A 21910-nucleotide genomic window follows, 5' to 3' on the forward strand; every position below is an offset into this window, starting at 1 on the left:
CAGCACTATTACGATTATTGTAAAAATGAAACAAAAACATACGTTTATTATGGTGTCTTTTTAATGTAAAAATAATGAAATCATAACAAAACGGTGTCTGTTTTAATTTTGGGTGAGTGATTTTTACCCAAGACGAAGAAAACGAGACTTATTTTCAGTCATGTCTGAATTATGTTTTTACAAACATGAGTACCAGCCTCGGTGAACATGAAGACAATCGGTGTTACTCCACATGTCCATAAGGCTATACTGCCTCACAAGTATATTTAAATTCACTGTATTAGTATGAGAAAACAAACACAAAAAAATCCCCCATCACATTGGTTGTTTCAGTTTCTTCTTTTTGGGCTTGACTATCTGTGGTAGCTGGATTTTGAAGGCAGTCCTAAAAAGAAAAAAACAATACATGATTTAAATGGAAGTTGAAGTTCAGACTTTAAGCTTTAAGGTGTTTAAATAAAATTTTGCACTGTTTAATTATTATAGACTTCTTTATACACAGCCCTTCACTTTCAGGTGCCTAAAATGAACTGATCAAACTAACAACATCACATAAGGTTAGTTTCAATAGTTGGATAAAGGTCCTTTGCAGTCAGTGGATCAAATGCTCCTTTTGCTCTTGTTAGATGCTCTGCTAGGCCTTCACCCAGGCTTGTTTGTGGGTCTCTGGTTTTAGTAGCTAAAAGCATATTGTATCGAGTTGAGGTGATTCAGCCATTTAAGAATATCCTATTTGGTTGCTTTTGCAGTATGCTTTGGGTCATTATCCATTTGCGTTGTGAAACTCAGCATTTGGCTGAGCAGAGAGTATAGACCTGCACGCTTCACAGTTCATCCTGCTACGGTTATCAGCATTCACAGCATCAACACTATTGGCTTGCCTCCACTGGGAGCCATACATGTCCATGCCATAACACTGCCTCCAATATTTTTAACAGATAAATGGTATGCTCCAGATCATGATCTGTTTCACTCCTCCTCCATACTTTTCACTTCCCATAATTCTTGGACAAGTTAACCGTGGTTTCATCTATCCAAAGAAAGTTCTCCTTAATTTGTCAAGAAATAACAGGGAAACAGGCATCACCTTGTCATAATGGTGGACTGTATATAAACAGGGCTGTATTTGCTGAACAGTTAATGTAATATTTTTTGGACCCCTTGAATTAAAACAGTCTGCACTTCAGACCTGATACAAATCCACTGTGCTGTTGTACAGAGGCAAAAAATATTTTTGAAAAAGCCAATGTTCAAAGACATATGGAATAGGGTTGCCACGATTAGTCGACTATCAAAATCGTCGACGACCAATTTAATAGTCGACGCGTCGTTTGAAGCTTTGTAAGATCCCAAAAGACGCAGGAATAAGTAGAAGGGTTCAAGAGTGTAATAACGGACTGAGACAGAAGATGGCAGCGCTGCATGAAGAAGGATGCCAGCTGCCGTTAAACCTCGAAGAAGAAGAAGCTGTGTCCCAGAATTCATAGCGCGGCCCTGCTCAGTTTCCAACAATGGCGGCAGCTTGTTAGTTTTAATATTACTCTTATTATTCTTTCTGGGGCACAAAATAAACGTTTAACATTTTTCAGGCGAGGATGTAGCTGTGTAAACCTCAAATATCTGCTCAGTTTATGAAGACACCACATATTTTCAAAAGCGCTCCGACGTTTTCGGAGACGTCTGTTACCCACCAGCTCGATAGCGAGCCGGGGTTCAAGGCTCACTAGAGCAATCGTTTTCAAACCCCCTGCTGTCTTTCGCTACTAAGGCTAAACATGATATACAAGTCAATTAGATCACTTACAAATGTTATTATTTGGCCTTTTTCAGTATTTTATTTGTTTCTGAGTAAATCGGTTTGGCTGAGATTAAAGTTATAGTTTTTACACAGCTGAATAAACGTCAAGCAGACAGCTGATTATCAGAAGAGCGAGATGCTGGAGAATATACTAAGGTGTCCTGTTATATTTTAGATAGCAAGGAGCAGACGGCTGCGTTTATTAAACTCCAATGATAGCTAATGATAGTTAAATAAGAGCAGATGCTGCTGGTGCAATAAGCTGTACTTTGTACGTCCAATGGACGCGTGATCTGATTAGTCGACTAATCGCAAAAATAATCGGTGACTAGTCAACTATCAAAATAATCGCTTGTGGCAGCCCTAATATGGAAATAAGTGTACAGAATGTACACATGTAGATGTATTAGCACTACTCCACAAACACTGACACTTACTCGCATGTCGTACAAATGGGGCTGAAGTTGCAGAATACTAAAAACAAAAGAAACAGACTGATTAAAAAAAACATACTGCAGCTCTTTCCAGTAATAAAGACTTAAGCAATTCAAACTCACTGGACAGACAAACTGAGCACACATAACCGATTTCAATGAGGTTACGGTGGCAGAAACACGCAGCTCGATAGTCCACGTGTGCAGGCGGCGGCAGCACCAGCTGTGACCGCTGCTCAGAGTCAGGCAGGAACACCCACTGCTCAGAAGACAACAAAAACAGCTGTCGTTAGATGCAAATGAAACCAACCCCATTCTTCTTAATGCGTGTGAAACTGTACTGCACTCTCACCAACAGATACTGTGCAAGGGCGACTTTCTGTGGTATCTTCATGTACAATCCTCCAGTTATATCACAAGCCTGAAATGAGTATATAACGGTTACGATAGCATGGTAGAGGGCACACATCACATCACATGATAATCACCACACTACCTCGCACTAAAGATGTTAATACACTGAAAAATATTTGTGTTAAGACAAAGTACTTTTCTTAAATACTTGGAAAACTGCAAAGTGGTGATTGTCCTTACAGAGCTATAAGAATTTACCTGCTGAAGGAGACCAGAGTCTGAATCCAACACACAGGCATCTATCAGGATGTTCTGTTTAAAACACAAAAACGTTTTTAAATTTAGCGTTTCATTTTTACCTTTCTATTTCTACCTAAATAAAGATTACGCTGACTCACTGAACCATTTTATATTACAAACTGGTATTACAGGACAAGTACAACCTGGGCTTAGTTTAACTTCAGTTGATATCATAAATAGTATAATAGGTGAAGAAGGCTCCCAGGTTTGAAAAGTCAAGTGCCTTAAACCTGGATTCTTTCTAATGGCCACCAGGTGGCGACTGCTCTGGCTGCAAAAACACTTCCATTCTTATAGAAGTCAATGAGAAAACGGCTCCTCAAGCTTTACCTCTGTAAAGACGGTCTTGTTGAATTTATGGACTCAGCTGGTTAGTTTGGGTCATAATGAATAAAACATTTAACTCTATTTTGTAAATTTTGGCTTCTATGTGTAATAAAGAAGGATTAGTGGTTGATATTTCTTAAAAACAGCATGAAAATGACTTGGATGTTAAGTGATAGCAGATGTTTTTATATATAGTGTCAACAGCTTTACTTATTTCTGGGAGTTTTAAACTATTTTATTTCAACACAGCATTTCATTATAAGCATCTTTAGGTCCAACTTTTCATCTACAGCAGTTGCTGTAGTAAGTAAAGGGTAATTAAGTGTTAATACAGGACAATGATCTATTAATATTCTACCTGCTTCTGAGCAGCAAAAATCACATTCATGAAGTTCATGTACTGGAGAGCGCAGTCCTCAGCCGCTTTTACCACCTATACAGTGCAAAGCGTCAAAGAGGGGTCAAAGTCAGGTGGGGAAAAAAACTAAACAAAAGCATTCATAATATTTGAACATTTGGGCATTACCAGTATTCTTGATTTAATCTCTTGTCCAACTAAAAAAAGAGAGAGAAAATATATATATACACATTAAAGCAGGGTAAATGGAAAACTTCATTCAATAACTGGCATTAAGCATGTATAAAGATTAAATCACCTTCCAGCTCTTTCGTGAGCCGGTGAATATCTATATATTAAAGGATTAAGGTGAAAAAGTAAATAATATTGGTGGAAAATAAATAATCTATAGATATTTAACTTTAGAGCAAAACATCACATACGTTCTGCAACACAAACAAATTCTCTGGGCGACGATGGCATATAAATTAAAATTGCAAAAAAGAAAGATTAAATAAGTGATAGCATTCTATTTCTCTTCAAAATAGACACTAAATGTCCTCTAAAGTCAAGATTAACAATATTTTTCCTGCACTACCTACATATATGTAGGCCCATTTGACATTAATTACAGTAATTTTGTAAAAAAGCTATAAATATAAATATCTGCTTACAGTTTCCAGCACCTGTCTTACACTTCCTGGCTGATTCTGTGGAGTCGTGCACTGAATGCACTGTTTATTATTGCACAGTATGTCATAAATGATAAAACAGTCTGCACGAAAAGGATACAGCAGAGAGCTTTGGCGAGGGATCCGGCCAACAAAGTATCTGTTGAATTTCCCGTCACTTCAACTGAAATCATGTGAGATACACTGAATTTTAGGGAGCATTGTACAACATCTTTAAATACCTAAGAGTTTATCCTCGTAAATACACGCTTACTTTTTGACATTATGTTCCTGATCTCTTCGACAATAAGGTTATTGGCAGCAGACAGGAGTTCATATTTTCCATCTCCGCTTGAGGATACATCATTGCCACCACCGTCTTCTCCACTCCAGCTCTTACTGGGATACAGGAAGTGACTGAAAAAGTGAGTGGGAGAAAAGCGCGTATGAGCAGCGACAGCAGCAAAACATTAAACAGACAATACTTTATTCCTGGAAACTGAAACTAGTGGAAGAAATACTCAGACCAGCATATTGGATTCCACACCCACCAGCTAAACTGATAATCTGTTTGCACTGCAAACAGATGAACAGTTTTTGTTCATCTGATATTGTATTTCCTTGATTTTAAGACAACTGCTGTTTTTTATGTCCTAATATTTAAGTCCAAGAACTGACAGATAATATACTTTTCCACATGATGGTGATTCTCCTCTTAATATGGTTTACAAGCCTGTGTGTGGACCTCAGAAATTCCTCTGTGCAGTAAAACCCAGTGAAACTATGGTATGAAATTACCTGCCCTGGCAGTGGCTAGCAATGACAGCCAGCTTGTTTGTCCTAGCCATGGCCATGTGAGCGTTGCCCATCACCATGACTGCATCCATACACTTGGACAGGGTGAACTGGGCGGACACAGGGGTACATGGAGCGTTGTTTGGCATCAGAGACATTCAGAAAAACTTTAATGAGTCAGAGTAACCACAGACATCACAGCTAATACCTGTGGATCCCGCTGAGCCTGCTGCCCCCACCATATGGGGTTTACATCCACGACGATCACCAGGAGGTTGATTTCGTCCTCTAGGCAACATTTTTGAAAGAGATTCATCAAAAAGCACCTGAGTGTACAAAACAAATACTGCAAAGACTCATTATGAGCCAGGCTACATACCTGATGCCATCACGGCGGATTATTGTCTTGAAAAAGAGATGGCTTCTATTCTGCTGCTCTATCTTCTCTTAGTGCTCATACTTTATCGTAAACTTCAAACAATCTGCAGACAGCTAGGAGCGTATTAAAGTCCAGATAGTTTAGGAAAAACAATTATATGCAGGGATACGCACATTATTTCTCATCACTTACACCGCTGGCGTCTCCAGGAAACGATTTCTTTCTTCTTCTGTGGTTTTTCATAGCAGACTACAGACGCCCGGCACACTGCTGCCACCTAGCGCCCATTTGCTGTAGCGTAAATTCTTAGGTCTATACATTCTCTACATTCATGGTCATATAAACCAACCCTTTTTTCGTTCTTAAATCTCTCCATCTATCCCTTATCTTCTGCTCATCCAATTTAGAGGCCCCCTTGAACCCTTCCCAGCTGCCATAGGGCGGGAGGCAGGGCGGTCTGTAAAATACATTTATGGATGGAAATTCCATCTATAAATTAATTCTAATATTTCTTTGCAAGCTTCAGATCATCATCCTGTTCATGTGCTAGAAAAAAACAACACATTAAGTTTTTAAATCTTTTACAGAAAATTATATATTATATATATAAAATTCAGCAGTATCACGACAGGGGGTTATCAGTTTAATTGAACTAACTGATTACCTGAGAAGCTGCTGCTGTAGATTTCACAATATAAGCAGTTACAGTCTTGAATCATTTTAAAATTGTGTTATTTATTGCATAACAGATAAGATTAGACGATGCATGTTTTATTTTTCATCATACTTTGAGTTAAATAGTTAATGTTTCAATGATTTTCAAAATCATTACATTCTGCTTTTTTTGCACACTGTCCCATTTTTTCTGGAAAAATTGATCCCCATTAAGGTAGTTTAATAACAAGAAAAAAATAAATACAATAAAAACACAATGATAATAATAACAACAATTATAAAAATTCACATATAAAGTTATAATGAAACACAATGATTATTTTTGTTTAAAAATAACAGTAATTTAGAAAATATAACTAAAAACAAACTGTGTATTGGTCAGCTGTTTGTATCAGCTTCAAAATAGAGATGTTCCTGAGGAGTCACCATGCCAGACATTTACTGATTGTATGCACGTCTGCAGAACACCATGTTTTCTATATTATTACAAGATCAGAGAGTCAGATGGAAGACGAGCAAAGCTCCTTAAATTGTCCCTGAAGCATTAAAGGTTATGTCTTGGGTTTGGCTTTCGGCTTGGCTTTGAGTGAAGCGCGCCTGTATTTCTCAGTCTGGTAGACGTCTGACTCGATGGCTTCGCCGGAGTCATTGAGCGTCACGTACACATCCCCGTTGACCTCAGTGACCTTATGAACCCGCTGTTTGACACCCTTGGAGCGCCAGTAAGTCCTCAGCGGTTTGGCTGTAGGGTCGTCCACAGCTTGGTAAAGCGATTCCCCCTCTGCGAGGGTGATCTTGTACTTGTGCCAAGGACACACGATGCACAGCCGTCCATTGAACTCCTAAAGGTAACACAGATCAAAAGATTTTTTAGATATTACAGAAAAGGTTGAGTGTCAGACTTATGCACAGCTGTTTACAGTAAACGAGTCAAAAGGTGACTGATTTTCTTAATATACACCAGTAATCAGAATAAACAGCAGAAAACTCACCTCAATGTCTCCATACTGTAAAGCACCACCTGAATCTGTCCGTGAAAAAAAACGTGGCATTATGGACATCAACGACGAGCCGTAGAAGAACATATACTCTGCAATGTACTATGGATTATCTCAGCAGAAGCAGTACTTACGGTAGCAGTGCACGTCCATTGCATAAAGCTGCCCCTGGTGATGCACGACCAGCACATCTCTGCATCCGTTCACCAGCTTTGTCACACGGCCAGCTTTGACAATGTCCTCCTTCTTTCCAATGAAGTGGGAGGTAGACAAGTTTGAGGAGGAGGAAGAGGCAGAAGAAGTCTGAGACATCTCCTCCTCAGAGGACATGTTGATCTCTTCTTATAGCTGATATTCTGAATAAAATGAAAAAGATTACGCTTATGAAAAGAACAAAAAGATCACTTTATTTCTTATTTTATGTGGATTGCTTATTACACTCCAGTTACAAAACACACAAACAAACAGTGTTTGTCTGTCTCTTTTTATAACTACACATAGAACCCCTCGGATGTCTTCATACAAGTAAAGTCACTTAATTGTCTACCTACTACTTTCTTCAGAGTAGTATGAATTATCCAAAGGAAAAGCTGTAAAACCTATGAAAATACAGTTAAAAGTCCTCTGGCCACCGGGCCTCAGGGCCCCACCCCCGGAAGGGGCACAGCTGAGCCACAGGCACCAGGCCCCGCCAATCGGCCACCAGGAGTGAGCCGGTACATACATGAGCGCCCAGCCCCAGACACCAAGAACCACCAATACACCAACGTCTGAGGGCATCAGCCACTGGCAGGGAGTGTGGTGAGGGGAGATAAGTCTCCATACCTCGGAGAGCCTGAGATGTTCCCAGAGAGGTGGAGTCTAAGACCCAAGCTGACATATAGACACAGACGAACAGGCGCATGCAGACACAACCATGCATTCCCACCCCCATATACACAAACAAATACTCAGCACTCACCTGACGTGGAGACAGACACAAATAGACACTGTACACACATTCACACTCTCCAAACATACTCTATATCCCAGGTCTGGGTACCCCTGCCCCAGAGGGGCAAACCATACACAGACCCAGGAGATGTAACCCTTCTCTCAGGGGTGGAGGAAAGCAGACCGCCTCCTTATCTGCAGTAGCAGGGAGGCCCCGCATTCCAGACCCCAATCCGACGGCCAGCACCTCCTCCCAAATCAAAATAATAAGTGTAAATCTGGTTTCATGTTGCCCACAGACAATTTCAATATAACTGCCATGAAGAGTTTTTGGTTATTCTGGTATATTTGAGATATAGACTGATGTCATTGCTGAAGTCACTTGGATGAACACTGTAAACAACCTAATGTTCTTTTTGTACAGTTATAGTTAGACATGATGATAATAATAATAATAATAATAATAATAATAATAATAATAATAATAATAATAATAAGAAGAAGAAGAAGAAGAAGAAGAAGAAGAAGAAGAAGAAGAAGAAGAAGAAGAAACTGTTTTCCTTTCCAAAGTTCATATACTAACTTAAAAACAAACAAACATTGTAAATCCTTTCGTAAGCGATAATCTGTCACTTTGACTGGCTTTGTACAGATTATGTAAAAAGTCTGAATTTTGTCCAGGGATACTCTCCTGTCACCTGTTTTCATCTATCAAACCTGACGGAGGAAACCAGCGTTGTGTGACTAAAACACACAGAAATATGCTAGCTAATAAGGTTCACATTTACACATATGAAACACATAACGAGTAACGCGTTCTATTCTATTCTATTCAGCTCTATTTCTCTACGCCAACTCCATAAAGCGTTTAATTACCTTTTCTGTAATTTCACCGTGAAGTCAATGAGCGGCTGTCATGCTCGGTCTCTTTCGTTGCTGCTGAAGAGCGCTTCGATCACGTGTCAGCACGTTATCTTTCTAAAACAGGCCTCCTGAGAAAACTGGACATGTGTGAAATTACAAAACGTAAACTAAACGTCGAAGTTTCAAGAAATCTACGAGTGTTTGAGGTTTGAACAGGAAGCGCCAATGTTGTGTGTTACATCGAAATACGTCCCCGGTGAAACTATACAGAATGCAACAAAAGCAAAAAGAAAAAAAACTTTCAGAGAACATTTCACTTCGTGGCAAATCTGTCCGAAGTAGTTCACTGTTGCGTAATTAGTGTGTATATTTGCGTGGTGAGATATTTTCTTTATTCATGCGAGGTAGACAAAACAAAATAGGGGAATAACAGAAAATTAAAAAAAATGTGGAAAATGATACAGCAGTGCAGTCTGCACACACTGAAATAGCACAAGTGCATATTGAATTGAGAAAAAAAAAAGCTTCACACAAAAAGGAGCAATAATTATGTTAATAAGGACAAATACAATAAAAAGCAAGTACCAAGATGAAGAAGTCTATTATCACCCATTTGTGTATGTCTTGAGCATTTCTTTATATTTTGATTCCAAGGAGCCAGACTTTATTGTGATTTTTAAGTGCTCTTAGGCAGTCATTCGGCCGGTCTTCAGGAGATTCTTTTTTCTTTTCTTTTTTTTTAAGGAAATTTGCTCCTTTTTTACTCATTTCCAGTCCAGTCTTTGCACTGGACCGTTTTCAGAGGAATTTCATTTTGTTTGTTAATCTACTTAACACTGACTTATAAATCACTCATAAATGCATCTAACGAAAGTGTTTTCTCTACACAGACAACTTAACAATGAACCTATGTTAAACTGTATGTTTAGGCACTTTGTTACTAGCAGCTTGTTGGAAAGCATATAAACTTTCCCATTTCTTTAGTTTAATTTACAAAATAAATAAATAAAAATAAATGCCAAAGGTAAGATACCAGCAAGGTGATTCCCAAAGAGCTTTTTTCTTTTTTTTTACATATTCTTTGCTAAATATAACGAAATGAGGATTGCATCACGGGTTTTGCACTGACCTGTATATTTAATTTATAGACAGTGCAACTTTAAACCACTATCTTTCTACTTGCAATTATCTCTAAAAGCAACCATGAAGACGCTTACAATCGTATTGGAGTGTATCAGAGTGTAAACATTTTGTCTGCCTATACGGGTGTCAAACTCATTTAAGTTAATGGGCCACATATATCCCATTTTGATCTAAACTGGACTATGCTAGAAAAACTATAATGTATAAACTAGCAAAGAATAATAACCTTGAGAGAACCATGCAAAATAAATCCAATTTTAATACATGTAAGTCTTTACATTCATTACATTCATTACATTAAATGCATCGATGACACATGACAGATCATATTGGATGAAGAAATAAGGATATTTCAGGATAAAAACTTGTATCCTGACTCACTGTAAGTGCAACAGGATTTTATGCATTTATGCTTTAAAATGTTTACTTTCCATTCATTTTTACTTCTCTGTAGCAACACTGGCCTGCATTAGCCGCACATTTTTATTACTTATAGACCTCATTGTAATCTGACCAATGAGCATATAATAAATAATTTATACAGTCATTGTCCTCGAACAGCTATCCAGTGGGCTGAATTGGACGCTCTGATCCCTGGACTGCATCCCCCGGAACTGTGCGGCAGATATATTTGTGTCATTGTCTTTGAGGATATATGTATACAAGATTTATCTAGACTGAGTAAAACAAGCCCCCCCCCCCCCCCCCCCCCAAAAAAAAAAAAGAAAACAACAACAAAAAAACAAAACAGTTTGAAAACTCTATATTATATAAACGCAGAAAATATACTGTAGCTCTTAGTACTGCCATCTCTCAGTATGCTGTAATGCCTGTAAGAAGGCTTTCTGTCTTAGTGGGTTTGTTGGTGGGCATTAAGCCGTCCTAAGGATTATCATCCCTCTGTCATGCTGAACCGACCGGCTGTCCTTCGGAAATATGTTAACATTAACATTTCCTCTTTTCCGTGAGGACGAGCAGCGGGAAAACAAAGCGCTCTTCTTCCTCAACCGTTTCCGTCGTCATGGAGACCCTCTCTGTGTACGGAAATAGTGGTCCTGCTGAAGCTAGCAACTTTGTGAAAAATCAAATTATCTATTCAGTTGGCTCTGCGTTTGCGGCTATCTGTTGCTCTTTGCGTGGTCTGGACTTGATCTGGTAAGCTTTGTAGTGATTTTCGCATTTTAGAAAAAGAAAACTTATTTGTGTCAAAATTAGCATAATCACTTCTTAAACTAAACCAAGCACAAGCATGTAAGTGGGATCCATTCAGGGGCGAATCCAGGATTTTCAAACCGTGGTGGCACAGGCAGTAACAACCAGACAGGGGAGTCCAGGAAAATTGTAAAAGATGATATCTACCAGCTATAACTAGAATCATAATTACATAATTAATATGTAATGTCAATGTCTGTTTTGTTATGTAGAGAACCATGGGATTTAAAAATTTCCAAGTTTGTTTCTGAATCTATACACAGTTGTAATTGACTTCAGGTCAGCAGGCAGGTTGTTCCAAAGAATTGAAAGTTTCCTCAACAGATTTAGATTCAGTTCTGGATAATAGACCCGAACCACTGAGAGCTTGACTAATAAAAATATTTTAAAGGCAATTCTGTGTTAAACTGTCCTTACATATGTAATACAGTTTAGAGAGTCCTTACGTATGTTATACGTAAGGACTCTCGCTTCTGCATTCTGAATTAGTTGAAGTCATCCGACTGGGATAATCCTTCAAATAGAACATTACCATAGAATAACCTGGTTTATATTAATGCATGACACATTTTTCTCAGATTCAGTTTCAAATAAAATATATTAAAAATTAGAAAATGTTTAAATTACACAAAATTTTAATAGGTAGAAAGCTGTTTAGTGACATTATTAATATGATTGCCAAAAGTAAGATTACTGTCCAAAATGATTCCAAGGTTCCTGACTTGCTCGCAGTGTTTCAGAGGACAGATGATGAATATGAACAAATCTTCTGTCTCTGATTTGTTTAAGTAATTTCTATTTAGTGTAATGTATAATGGTATACCGATTTATTTTTAGGTTTAAATTTTTATTATAATAATAACCTATGACTGCAAAATAAATACTAGCTGAAGCTGAAGCAGTACAAAGAGCAATAAGTGCCTCCAATACAGTGGTAATAGAAAGCAACATAGCATAAGTGCTTCAGTCTAGAACTTGAGTAGCTCTACTTACTTTCCAGCACTGGTCCCATCCATGCTGTCATGACCAGCTGTGACCCAAAACAGACACTGCGTGCAGGCTTCACGTTCATTCATTTTGTTGATAAAGACTGAGGTGTTTGATATTTGAACTTAACTGGATTCTTACTTGAATCCAGGCAAACAGGCAGGCAGTTTAGTATTTCGGTGAGTAAGTCCACAGTTTCTTTTTGCAGGAACAGACCAGCTCAGAATATCAGGTAACTACTATCCACAGGGAGAGAGCTCTTCAGCTGACAAACGGATCTACTTAGAGAAACAGGCGACTTTAGCGCAGGCAACGTACTCAGAAAACATCAAAAAGCCTTATTACCACAACCATAGATAACAATCTGGCAGAGAACAGTAGCTCGAGTTTGTTCTTAAGTGCTGATAAGTAATGATTAGATTAGAAATTAGTGCACTGGCTGAAGAGCAGAAAACCAGGTGGCTCTGCTAGGGAGTGGTACATGCCCACCTCAACCTGTGGGAAAAAGAAAGTCACGGCAAAAGAGAAAGAGAGTAAAACGGGGGGAAAACCCTTAACAGCTGTAAAACAATGACACGTGATCAGTCCAGAAGCACTGGATGTTTTCACAGTGACAGTACAGATGACAGTGACACACAGATACACAGTGACAGATCTGCCCAATGGCAGATCAGTCACATTTCAGGTGATAGGAATTGGGATTTCCTCAGCATTTACTTTATGCTCTGCAGACATGAATATACATAAAACCCCATTCAGTAAGTTATATAGCACAATTTGAAGTTTTGCAGTTACTAAGGCAGGGCATGAAATCCCAGTATGGACTCATCAAAGTGACTGTGGCTTATGTATGAAGGAGAAGAGGCTGTCTCTCATGCCTTACTGCAGAGCTGTTGCAGCAACTGGTCAGTCCTGTGTAGAAGCCAGCAGCTGTTTACATGTGTTTGCTATATTTATCGTATTTGCTACTGTACAGAAATGTGTGACGACTGCAGCACACTCCCCTTTCTCCTTGCTGGCCTAGTGTCAGATTTCGACCTGCTACCAGTATCCTCTGCTTTGCTTACCAACAACAGAGCAGTGTGGTAGTAATGACACAATGACCGGCTATTGGCTGTAAGACGAAAATACTGAGGGATGTCTCTGCCACTTCCAGGGCAGGTGGAGCGAAGTAAAGGAAAAAGGGAAAGAAGAGGAAGAGAAGGAAATGACACTTTGTCTGTATGAGTGTCTGAGAGCGGTCGGGCTACAGCATCACTATGCCAGGTAAGAGCAACCACAAGCCATTCAAATTGGCACTATTCTGCTATAAAACAATTTGCCTCCCCCTTTCCTGTGCTTCAGGTTTACCTCAGTGGGTGTTTGTCGTACAGCCCACATCTCAGTGCTCACCATGGAGGACTACCCCCTGCTGGGGATACACACAATGGAGGACAGGACTCGGTTATTTCAACTTGTCCAATTTGTCAAAACTCTTGATCTGGAGGGCCTTGGATATGATGATGATGATGATTATCACTATAGTGGTGGTGGACGCGTCGAAGGCAGCACTATAGTGGATAGCAGCTTTTATCATGATAGTGACAGCATTTTTGATGATGAAGATGGTAATGGAGCTGCTGTCAATAATATAATTGCCAGCACTTTTGCCAGACCATCACATGTTCGCAGGCGACTTGATTTCAGTAATGAGACCAGTGATCATCATCAGCGGTTGTCTCATCCTGTTGTTCACGTTAACATGAGGTATGCCAGATATGAGGAGTCCATTAGGAAAAAAGGATCTGCTACCTCTGTGCAACATCAATATAGGCCAAAACCCAAGCCTGCAAATGTGACATCAAACACATTTAATCACAAACCTTTGGGTCACAAAGACAGAAAAAGAACCACAAGGAAGAAAACTCTTTATACAGAAATGGACACTGATGGATGCATGTGTAAGCCAACACCTGTTTATGAAGCAAAGAGAACAGCTGGATATAACTATGGACTACCAATGAGTACTCCTCCTGCTCAGTGCAAACAGTGAGTGTGGTCTATACTGTCCTCTACTTAGACTGAATGTCATTGATGACAGCAGGATACATAAATGACAGTTAGAAAAAAGCAAATGTAAACACACTGATGAGACAACATTTTTGATGACTGTCGTTGTCTTTATGACAGTGTCTCTTTATAATATTGAGTTTTTCTACTGTGATTGAAATTCTAACTCTAATTTGAGAGCCAGGCAAGCAGAAGAGCAGCGGATTAAGGTGTGTGTGAGGAAAAGACCACTGACATGCACCGAGAGCCGACAAAGAGAGGCAGATGTTGTCACAACTCCAGGTGGAGAGTGTGTGATTGTCCATGAAGTCAAGGAAGCCGTGGATCTCTCACAATACATACTGCAGGTGAATGTGCAGAGAGGAGACAGTGTACTCTAACCAATGTCACGGTATTTGAATTACTACTTTAAGGCCTTTTCAAACCTTTCCTGTTGCTTTTTTTTTGTCCACACAGCACAAGTTCTACTTTGACCAAGTTTTTGGGGAGAAAAGCTCCAACGAAGAGGTTTATCACCAAACAGCATATCCTCTGGTGCAGCACATGCTCAAAGGGTAGAGTTGCATTCATGGACATCTTGCTAGAGTTGTACTAACTTGATTGAGTGTGCAGTAAACAGTATATCATTACACCAAAAAAAGCAGTCCCAATGCTTTAGTTAAATGGACTTTGTGCAACTTTAATTTAACAAATTTTAAAGTATAATAAACTAAATAATAAAAATTGTTAAATGAAAGGTTGTTAAATGAAATAAACATGCACAACAGTACATCTCAGTATGGGCAGAAAGTACAAAAATGCCCAATTTAAAAAAGTGAATTAGGTTAAAGGTATTCATTTGCACCACATTAAGGACATTGTTTGTATCAGTGTATCCTAATCGTCTATACTTCTTTGTGTGTGTGAGCACAGAGGCAAAGTCACCTGCTTTGCATACGGTCAAACAGGTGCAGGGAAGACTCACACCATGCTGGGTTCACCTGCCATTCCAGGACTATATGCTCTGGCAGTTCAGGACATCTTTGCTCACCTGTCAGCCACACACTCATACCAGCTGGTGTTTGTCAGCTTCTTCGAGATCTACTGTGGTCAGCTGTATGACCTCCTGGACCACAGAAAAAGGTCTGTGTTTAAGTTTTTTGGGGGGGGGGGGGGGGTTGTGTTAAAAGTGCATGCAGATTTTTGAGCTGGACGCTGCACTGGGGGAATTCATATAATCTCTATCTCACTGGGGTCATTTAGGTCTCAATTTTATGATAACATTATCATAAAATTGAGATGCCTGGATCTAGGATGTCCTCACTTCTTTATTTAGTATTTTGCTCAAAGCCTCAAAGTCTTTCTTCTGTATTTGTATCTCTTAATCTTTCTCTTTCTTTCTTCTGCAGGTTATTTGCTAGGGAGGATGGACAGAAAGTGGTTCACATTTCAGGGCTGCGAGATGTCAGAGTGGACTCAGTCAGCTCTCTGCTGGAGGTTTGCCTGATTTTCTTTACAATAAGTTATATTATTTAAAAAAATCAGTGACATATTAGTGTTTATGGCTTATGATCCATCACAATTCACTGGTTACTTTAGTGTGTGAACTACAGAAAGAAAAGTGGTTCATTTTAATGTGTGTGGCTGTATTTCAAAAACAATGAGAAATAAAATTTACTGATAGGTCCAGCAGGGCCGCAGGACAAATTCATCTACTTCAACACCAAATAAAGTGTTTGAGGTTTGGAGCGTTATGACTCAGGTCAGTAGTAAAGCATAAGTATATGTGAGTGTATCAACAAATTATAGCATTGACCAGATTACTGAAAATAGTATGTAATGCTAATGTGAAGGCCCCAACAATGATCATGACCAATAACATAATAAAATTATTTCTTCATCACTTTGTGCATGCAAATCAACATAGATAATCTCACAGTAATGACTCTGTTAAATGCTTTGAAGTTAATATTGTTCAGTCCATCAGGAATGATAATTTGGTGAAATTGTATGCAGTGTGTATGATGATTATGCTTTGAAAATGGAAAAGGGTCCTTAAAATGCAGAATATGACCTCAACTTTGAATACAATTTGGGTGAAGATCTGTTAGGTCATTATTTTTTGTAAGTTTGACTCAATCTGACCAATACTGTGGGAGGCGAAGCAATTCCTGTGAATTCTGGACAGACAGACAACGGCGTGACCTCATTGCTTCTTGGGAACAGATGAGCTAATGCACAGAAAGATTCCAAGATCTTTTCTCCCTGGAAATAATAAGAAACAGGTCCCCAGCTATAACTGAACTGAGTGTAGCAGTTGTTCTTGCACTTCACTTTTATATTATGGTCTCACAGGTGTACCAGTGTTATCTTAGGTCGGGGTGAGTCACAATATCAATATGATTTGATACTGAAATTTTTATTAAAATATGTAAGCACTCTAAACAGACTCCCCCAGCAGTTTGACTTACCAGAGTCATTTTGATAGTGTTGCTGTCTCATGGACATTTTTTTTTCTGTGATCCCCACCTCTGTCTTTAATAACCTTAAATACGTGAAACATTACCTAACAGTAAGTATGATTTCTGCAATCTCCTCAACCTAGTAAGAGTAGTTTCCATCTCTCCCCTCTTACTCAGGTGATTTCTCAGGGTACAGCCGAGCGGACACAGGGGATGAGTGGCGTGAATCCACTCTCTTCTCGATCCCATGCCTTGCTTCAGATTCAGCTTAGAGATTCAAACCAGCAGATAGCTGGCAGGTGAGTGACAGGTAACGCACTTCATGATGTTACTTTTTTCTTTCTCTGAAACCATACTTGAATTATTGATTATTGATTAGTAGATCAAACAAGACAACAGTGTCGGTGTAAAATGACTGTAAAATGTGTGTGTATGTGTCTGCGTAGAATGTGGTTTGTGGATCTGGCAGGAAGCGAAAGAGCATCCGATGCCAAAGAACCTGACAGGCAGAGCCGCATGGAGGGAGCTGAGATCAACCAGAGTCTGTTGGCTGTAAGCTATACAGATACGTGCTCTCACACTAAGAGGCCCAACATAAAGTCAAGGATGTTCATTGACATTGTTGATTTTTATTTCCCTCAGCTTAAAGAATGTATCCGGTCACTTGATCAGGAACAATCGCACACACCTTTTAGGCAGAGCAAACTGACTCAGGTAGTAAAAGCTGACGGAAATAGTGACACGAGTATGCATCATATGGCTGATTTTCTGGTTTCTCCACTGATCCTCTATGTTTTGATACTGAATTCTTTTTCTAGGTTTTGAAAGATTCATTTGTCGGTGACTCAATGACATGCATGATTGCCAACATTTCACCTGGTCACACAGCAACGGAGCACACACTTAATACACTGAGATATGCAGACCGGTAAGTGTGCACATGTCCAGGTATAATGAGGGGAATTTAATATACTGTATTAGTTTCTTAAAATATTTATTGATATCTTTATTGTGTAAAGCCATGCCGGGTTTCAGTCCTCTGATTTTATATTGTATGAAAGGGAAAATTCTATTAAATTCAGTCTTTACAATCAAGGTTTCTTTAATATTTTCAGGGTAAAAGAGTTGAAAAGACAAGGAGGGCTGAGAGGAAGAAGAAGAAACAGAGGCAAGACAGCAGCCTCACCCAATCAAAACCTGTTCAGCAGCACCACTGGTAGCACTGTTAGCAGTAGAGGGAAAAGTCCTCCAAAGAAGCCAAAGTTAACAAGACAAAGCGATTCTTTCGGTCCCACAACTCCTACCACAAGGTCACCTGTGAGGAGTGCATTTCTCTGCTCCACACCCAAGAACACCAAATGTGGAGAGGAAGCAAATGCGAGACGGAGGGGAGAGATCAGACTTGAACATATTTCTCCAGTTAGAGGTTGGCTGAGAATAGGTGACAAAAGGCATCGGAGAAATGAAGCAGATGAATTAGGAGGGGGGAGAACAGGAAATGACAGTTTAAAAACTATGGAGAGACAGTCTGTTAGTCAGCAAAGCCCCAGGGCAGTGCTGGAGTCGGGACACCAGCAAAGCCCCAGGGCAGTGCTGGTGTCGGGACAACCAAAAGACAAGCGTGTATGGAAGGTACAAAAGGAGGGAGAAGCTCATGAGAATGATTCATTTTTTACTGAAAGTAAATCTGACTCCTGTTTCAGAGAAGAAGAACATGAGCAACATGCTATGAAAGGTGGAATAAAAAAAGGTGGAGAGAATGGAGATGCAAATAGTAAAGGGGAAGGGATAATACAAAGGGGGTTACCAAAGGCCAATGAAAGGGATAAGGAAAGAGAGAGGCATCTGAGATGGTATCACAAGCAGCTGCAGCAGTTTATGCCCTCTTCTGCTTCTTTATCCAGCCAACTCTCCTCACCCTCTATATATCCATCTCCCTCTTCCTCTACTCAGCCTTCTGTCTCTCACCTCTCCATTTCTTCCCGTGCGAATCATGGTTTGGAACTGGTTTTAGATGGATGCACAACCAGATCTGAAGATAGAGTTAATGGTAACAGAGGACAGGTGTTTTCTCCCAGCGCTGAGATTCTGTTACAAACTGAAACCTCTTCGATCTCTAATAACATTAGTGAAGAGGATGCTAATGGAGACACTGGTGGTGTTGGGGAAAACTCGAGGGCATCTTTGGAAGGAACATGGACAGGATTTGAACAAGAAATGAGTAGAAACGAGAAGAGGAGGTCACTTGAGGCAGCAAGTGAAGGAAGGCAAAGAAGGAAAGAGAGGAGGCCAGCTGGAGTGGAGAGGGGAGAAGGGAGGTGGGTGTGGATGTCAAATGGGACAGCAGGTGCTGTCTGCTTTGACACAAGTGAGACACAATTGTGTCACAGCTCTGATTCACAAGACAGACTGGAAGTGGGTGTGGCAGGACTGAATACCTCAGATGACCCAGCTGATGGAGTGTGGAATGCTGGGAAGGGGGGAGCAGCTCAAAAAGGGTGTTTATTGTCTGCTCACATGAACAATGAGGGCAACAGCCTCATTAGCTACCCCCCTGCAGAGCAGCCCCTCTCCCCGGACTGTGAACATACCAGCACACTCCTGACCCCAGTTATGCTTAGTGCTGCCTCTTTTGAATCAAAGTGTACGAGAGTCATCCCAGAGGCAGTACAATCAAACACACAGAGAGAGAAAGAACTATGGTTTCTTGCTAATCCCGGTAAATTGCCAGCTACATTACCTTCCACTACTTCCATCACACCTACTGAACCCCTTAACAAACCACCAGAAAATCCAGCTCACACTCAGCTACATAACCATTCAGAAGTCAAAAAGTTGGTTTTACCTCAAAATGAGACTCAGGTGGATTCTTTTAGCTCCATCATGGAGCCCCTCAGCATCTCCCAGCTTCAAGTGGATCAACAGGCTGCTACAATCTCTTTCCTGCGAGGGGACAACAAAAACACCTTGCTCAGTCCTCTTAATGACAATAGAGAATACAACAAGTGGGAAGAGATGGAGGAAGTTGTAGAGGATGAGAATACGGGTTTGCAACTGTCTTTCGTGGAACTGCCACAGGCAAAGACGCACTACCCTCCCTTATCTGACACTACGACAGCTACGAATCACACAGAGGGAAAACAAGACGTACATCTCAGTAATTGTTACACAGGTATAAGTATAAATTCTGATGGTCGTGTGTGTGTGTGTGTGTGTGTGTGTGTGTGTGTGTGTGTGTGTGTGTGTGTGTGTGTGTGTGTGTGTGTGTGTTTAAACAGGTCTGTCCACAACCTTGTTTTGTTTTCCTGTGCAGGTATTCCTGAAGATATTTTGGACTCCTCACAGGATCAAGATAGCAATCAGAAGCAAACACCACCAGCTACATTCAACAAACCTCCTGCATCACCACTTAAAAAATCTACATGCACTTCTGTGCAAGGGTTACCCAGTTTACAGGATTTAATGACAAATGATGCACAAGTTCCACCAGAATATGCACATGATAACCACGAAAAACTTCCATTAGCTTCCATTTTAACACCACAATTAGAAAGTGTCTCAGGTTACACACCAGCAAGCCAGTGTCACACAGTATATTCAAAGCATTCCTCCAACTCAACCACTTCACTCCAACCAAACAATCTTGGAGAGTTTAATGATGAAGAAAGCGCCACTAATCACCACGTTAGACCCACGATCCAGCTGTTTAAGCTGGACGACTTAGACCACGCAAAGTAGGTCCAGAATTCTCACAATTTTTGTTAGTGTAATCATCCAAAAAACATTAAAATAACACAAACATATTCTTGTGTATTTGATAATATTAGAATGATGCACAAAAAGGGGTTATTTTAATAAAACATTAATGCATATTTTTTGTACCCATTCTAACTTAAGGTGGTGTATATTCAAGGCCCACTGGGAGCAGCTAAAAGAGATGGAAGCTTTATGTCGTAAAGAGGGGAAGCTTCTGTGCCAGCAGCCTGATATGGTGAGAAATAAAGCAACAAAAGCAACTCTTTACATTTTTTTAATGTACATACTCTTTTTCTGTTAGGCATTTGGAGAATATGTCCAGCAGCTGGAGGAAATCATGGAGAAAAAGGCTTGGTGTGTACACAGCATGAGAGCTCAGCTACAGCCATATCTGAAGCCCATCACCTCAATCCGCCCACAGGGAGCAGACGATCACAGATCAACTAGTTGAATTTGAGTTAATAATACTTATGTTTTTGTGCAATGTTTTCAGTGACAACAATAACTGCAGCTTGCTACATATCGTACATATATGGTCATCCTATATGCTTTGTTATGTTTAAGTAAATTGAGCTTGATGAGTTCTTGGACAGCTGTCACTTGATGTGTTTGATGTCAAAATGCATGATGCACTAAGGGTTTTACTGGTGAAACGTACAATCATATGTTTTTCTTTCATGGTGACAGTAATATATATGGAATTCTGATTCTGCCACTAAAGATAGTTCTTTCTATCTATTTTTTCTTAGCCTCTGTCCATGAAAACTGCTGATTTTGTAATTTTTCATTAAAGAAAATCTTTGGTTTTAATCTTAATGCATGTTTTATTCACAGCACCACTATCTGGACAAAGCTAAATCTGTGTCTCTGGGTTGACAACTCATAGAACCACGCATTTGTTTGAGCTTGATCTCAGATTGTAATAGAAATGCTTGCTTAGCAGACTGTTTTCTAGTGTTAAATTTTTTAAGATTTCAAGATTGCTGATATCTGTTATGTTGTGATCTCTGAATTTGAAATCTTCCTCTTTAAATGTCAGTGTTTAACTTTGGGTAATGTGTGCACATTTTTCCACAGAGGGCAACTGAAAATCAATAAAATAAGGACTAAAAAAAGTATACCCAAGCACTTCTTTGTATTAAAATTATAGCACATCCTTCTACATTTTTATCCAAGCTCAATTTGACATTGAGTTTTGTGCTGAGTCTTCTGATAAATAATATGAAAGCAGCATGCATGAGGAGAACAAAAAAGTGGTGGAAGTGACGAGGTGGAAGTGGGATTACATCAGGGATTGGCTCTGAGCCCCTTGTTGTTTGCAGTGTGATGGGCAGGCTGGCAAATGATGTCAGGCACGGGTTTCTGTGGACTATGATGTTTGCAGATGACGTTATGAACTGTAGTGAGAGTAGGGAGCAGCTGGAAGAAAGATGAGAGGTGGAGGTACGCTCTGCAGA

The 21910-nt window shown here is 39.8% G+C and overlaps 3 protein-coding genes across 8 annotated transcripts; 1 reads left to right on the top strand and 2 right to left on the bottom strand.

The window, feature by feature from the left end:
• Positions 1-43: 43 nt before the first annotated feature.
• gtf2h3 (general transcription factor IIH, polypeptide 3) lies at positions 44-5650 on the bottom strand. Of its 4 annotated transcripts, none has more exons than XM_026188120.2 (14): positions 5588-5650; positions 5396-5508; positions 5225-5304; positions 5020-5126; positions 4496-4638; positions 4343-4405; positions 3870-3899; positions 3740-3768; positions 3572-3646; positions 2845-2898; positions 2585-2653; positions 2356-2491; positions 2236-2272; positions 44-385 (listed from the first exon to the last, which is right to left on the bottom strand). In XM_026188120.2, the coding sequence occupies exons 2-14, from the start codon at positions 5403-5405 to the stop codon at positions 316-318; spliced, it is 903 nt and encodes a 300-aa protein (XP_026043905.1). In that variant the 5' UTR covers positions 5406-5508; positions 5588-5650; the 3' UTR covers positions 44-315. The 4 variants fall into 4 exon arrangements, with proteins under 4 accessions (XP_026043905.1, XP_026043906.1, XP_080165326.1 ...); XM_026188121.2 differs by having other exon boundaries at positions 5396-5498; positions 5588-5641; XM_080309200.1 differs by having other exon boundaries at positions 5396-5646.
• A 460-nt stretch (positions 5651-6110) lies between these two features.
• On the bottom strand, positions 6111-9596 carry LOC113033699 (Rieske domain-containing protein-like). The gene is made up of 4 exons (XM_026187751.2): positions 8878-9596; positions 7203-7424; positions 7063-7097; positions 6111-6912 (listed from the first exon to the last, which is right to left on the bottom strand). The coding sequence occupies exons 2-4, from the start codon at positions 7396-7398 to the stop codon at positions 6622-6624; spliced, it is 522 nt and encodes a 173-aa protein (XP_026043536.1). The 5' UTR covers positions 7399-7424; positions 8878-9596; the 3' UTR covers positions 6111-6621.
• Positions 9597-10920: 1324 nt separating this feature from the next.
• Positions 10921-21571, top strand: LOC113034202 (uncharacterized). Of its 3 annotated transcripts, none has more exons than XM_080309202.1 (16): positions 10921-11163; positions 13364-13473; positions 13552-14235; positions 14435-14603; positions 14713-14810; positions 15169-15378; positions 15645-15732; positions 15920-15997; positions 16875-16996; positions 17144-17249; positions 17340-17411; positions 17516-17625; positions 17813-19869; positions 20011-20431; positions 20595-20688; positions 20755-21571. In XM_080309202.1, exons 2-16 carry the CDS (start codon positions 13415-13417, stop codon positions 20902-20904), a joined length of 4518 nt encoding a protein of 1505 aa, XP_080165328.1. In that variant the 5' UTR covers positions 10921-11163; positions 13364-13414; the 3' UTR covers positions 20905-21571. The 3 variants fall into 3 exon arrangements, with proteins under 3 accessions (XP_080165328.1, XP_080165329.1, XP_080165330.1); XM_080309203.1 differs by having other exon boundaries at positions 14441-14603; XM_080309204.1 differs by lacking the exon at positions 15920-15997.
• Positions 21572-21910: the final 339 nt, after the last annotated feature.

The sequence above is a fragment of the Astatotilapia calliptera genome, chromosome 12 (assembly GCF_964374335.1).
Source record: "Astatotilapia calliptera chromosome 12, fAstCal68.1, whole genome shotgun sequence".
Lineage (NCBI taxonomy): Eukaryota > Metazoa > Chordata > Actinopteri > Cichliformes > Cichlidae > Astatotilapia > Astatotilapia calliptera.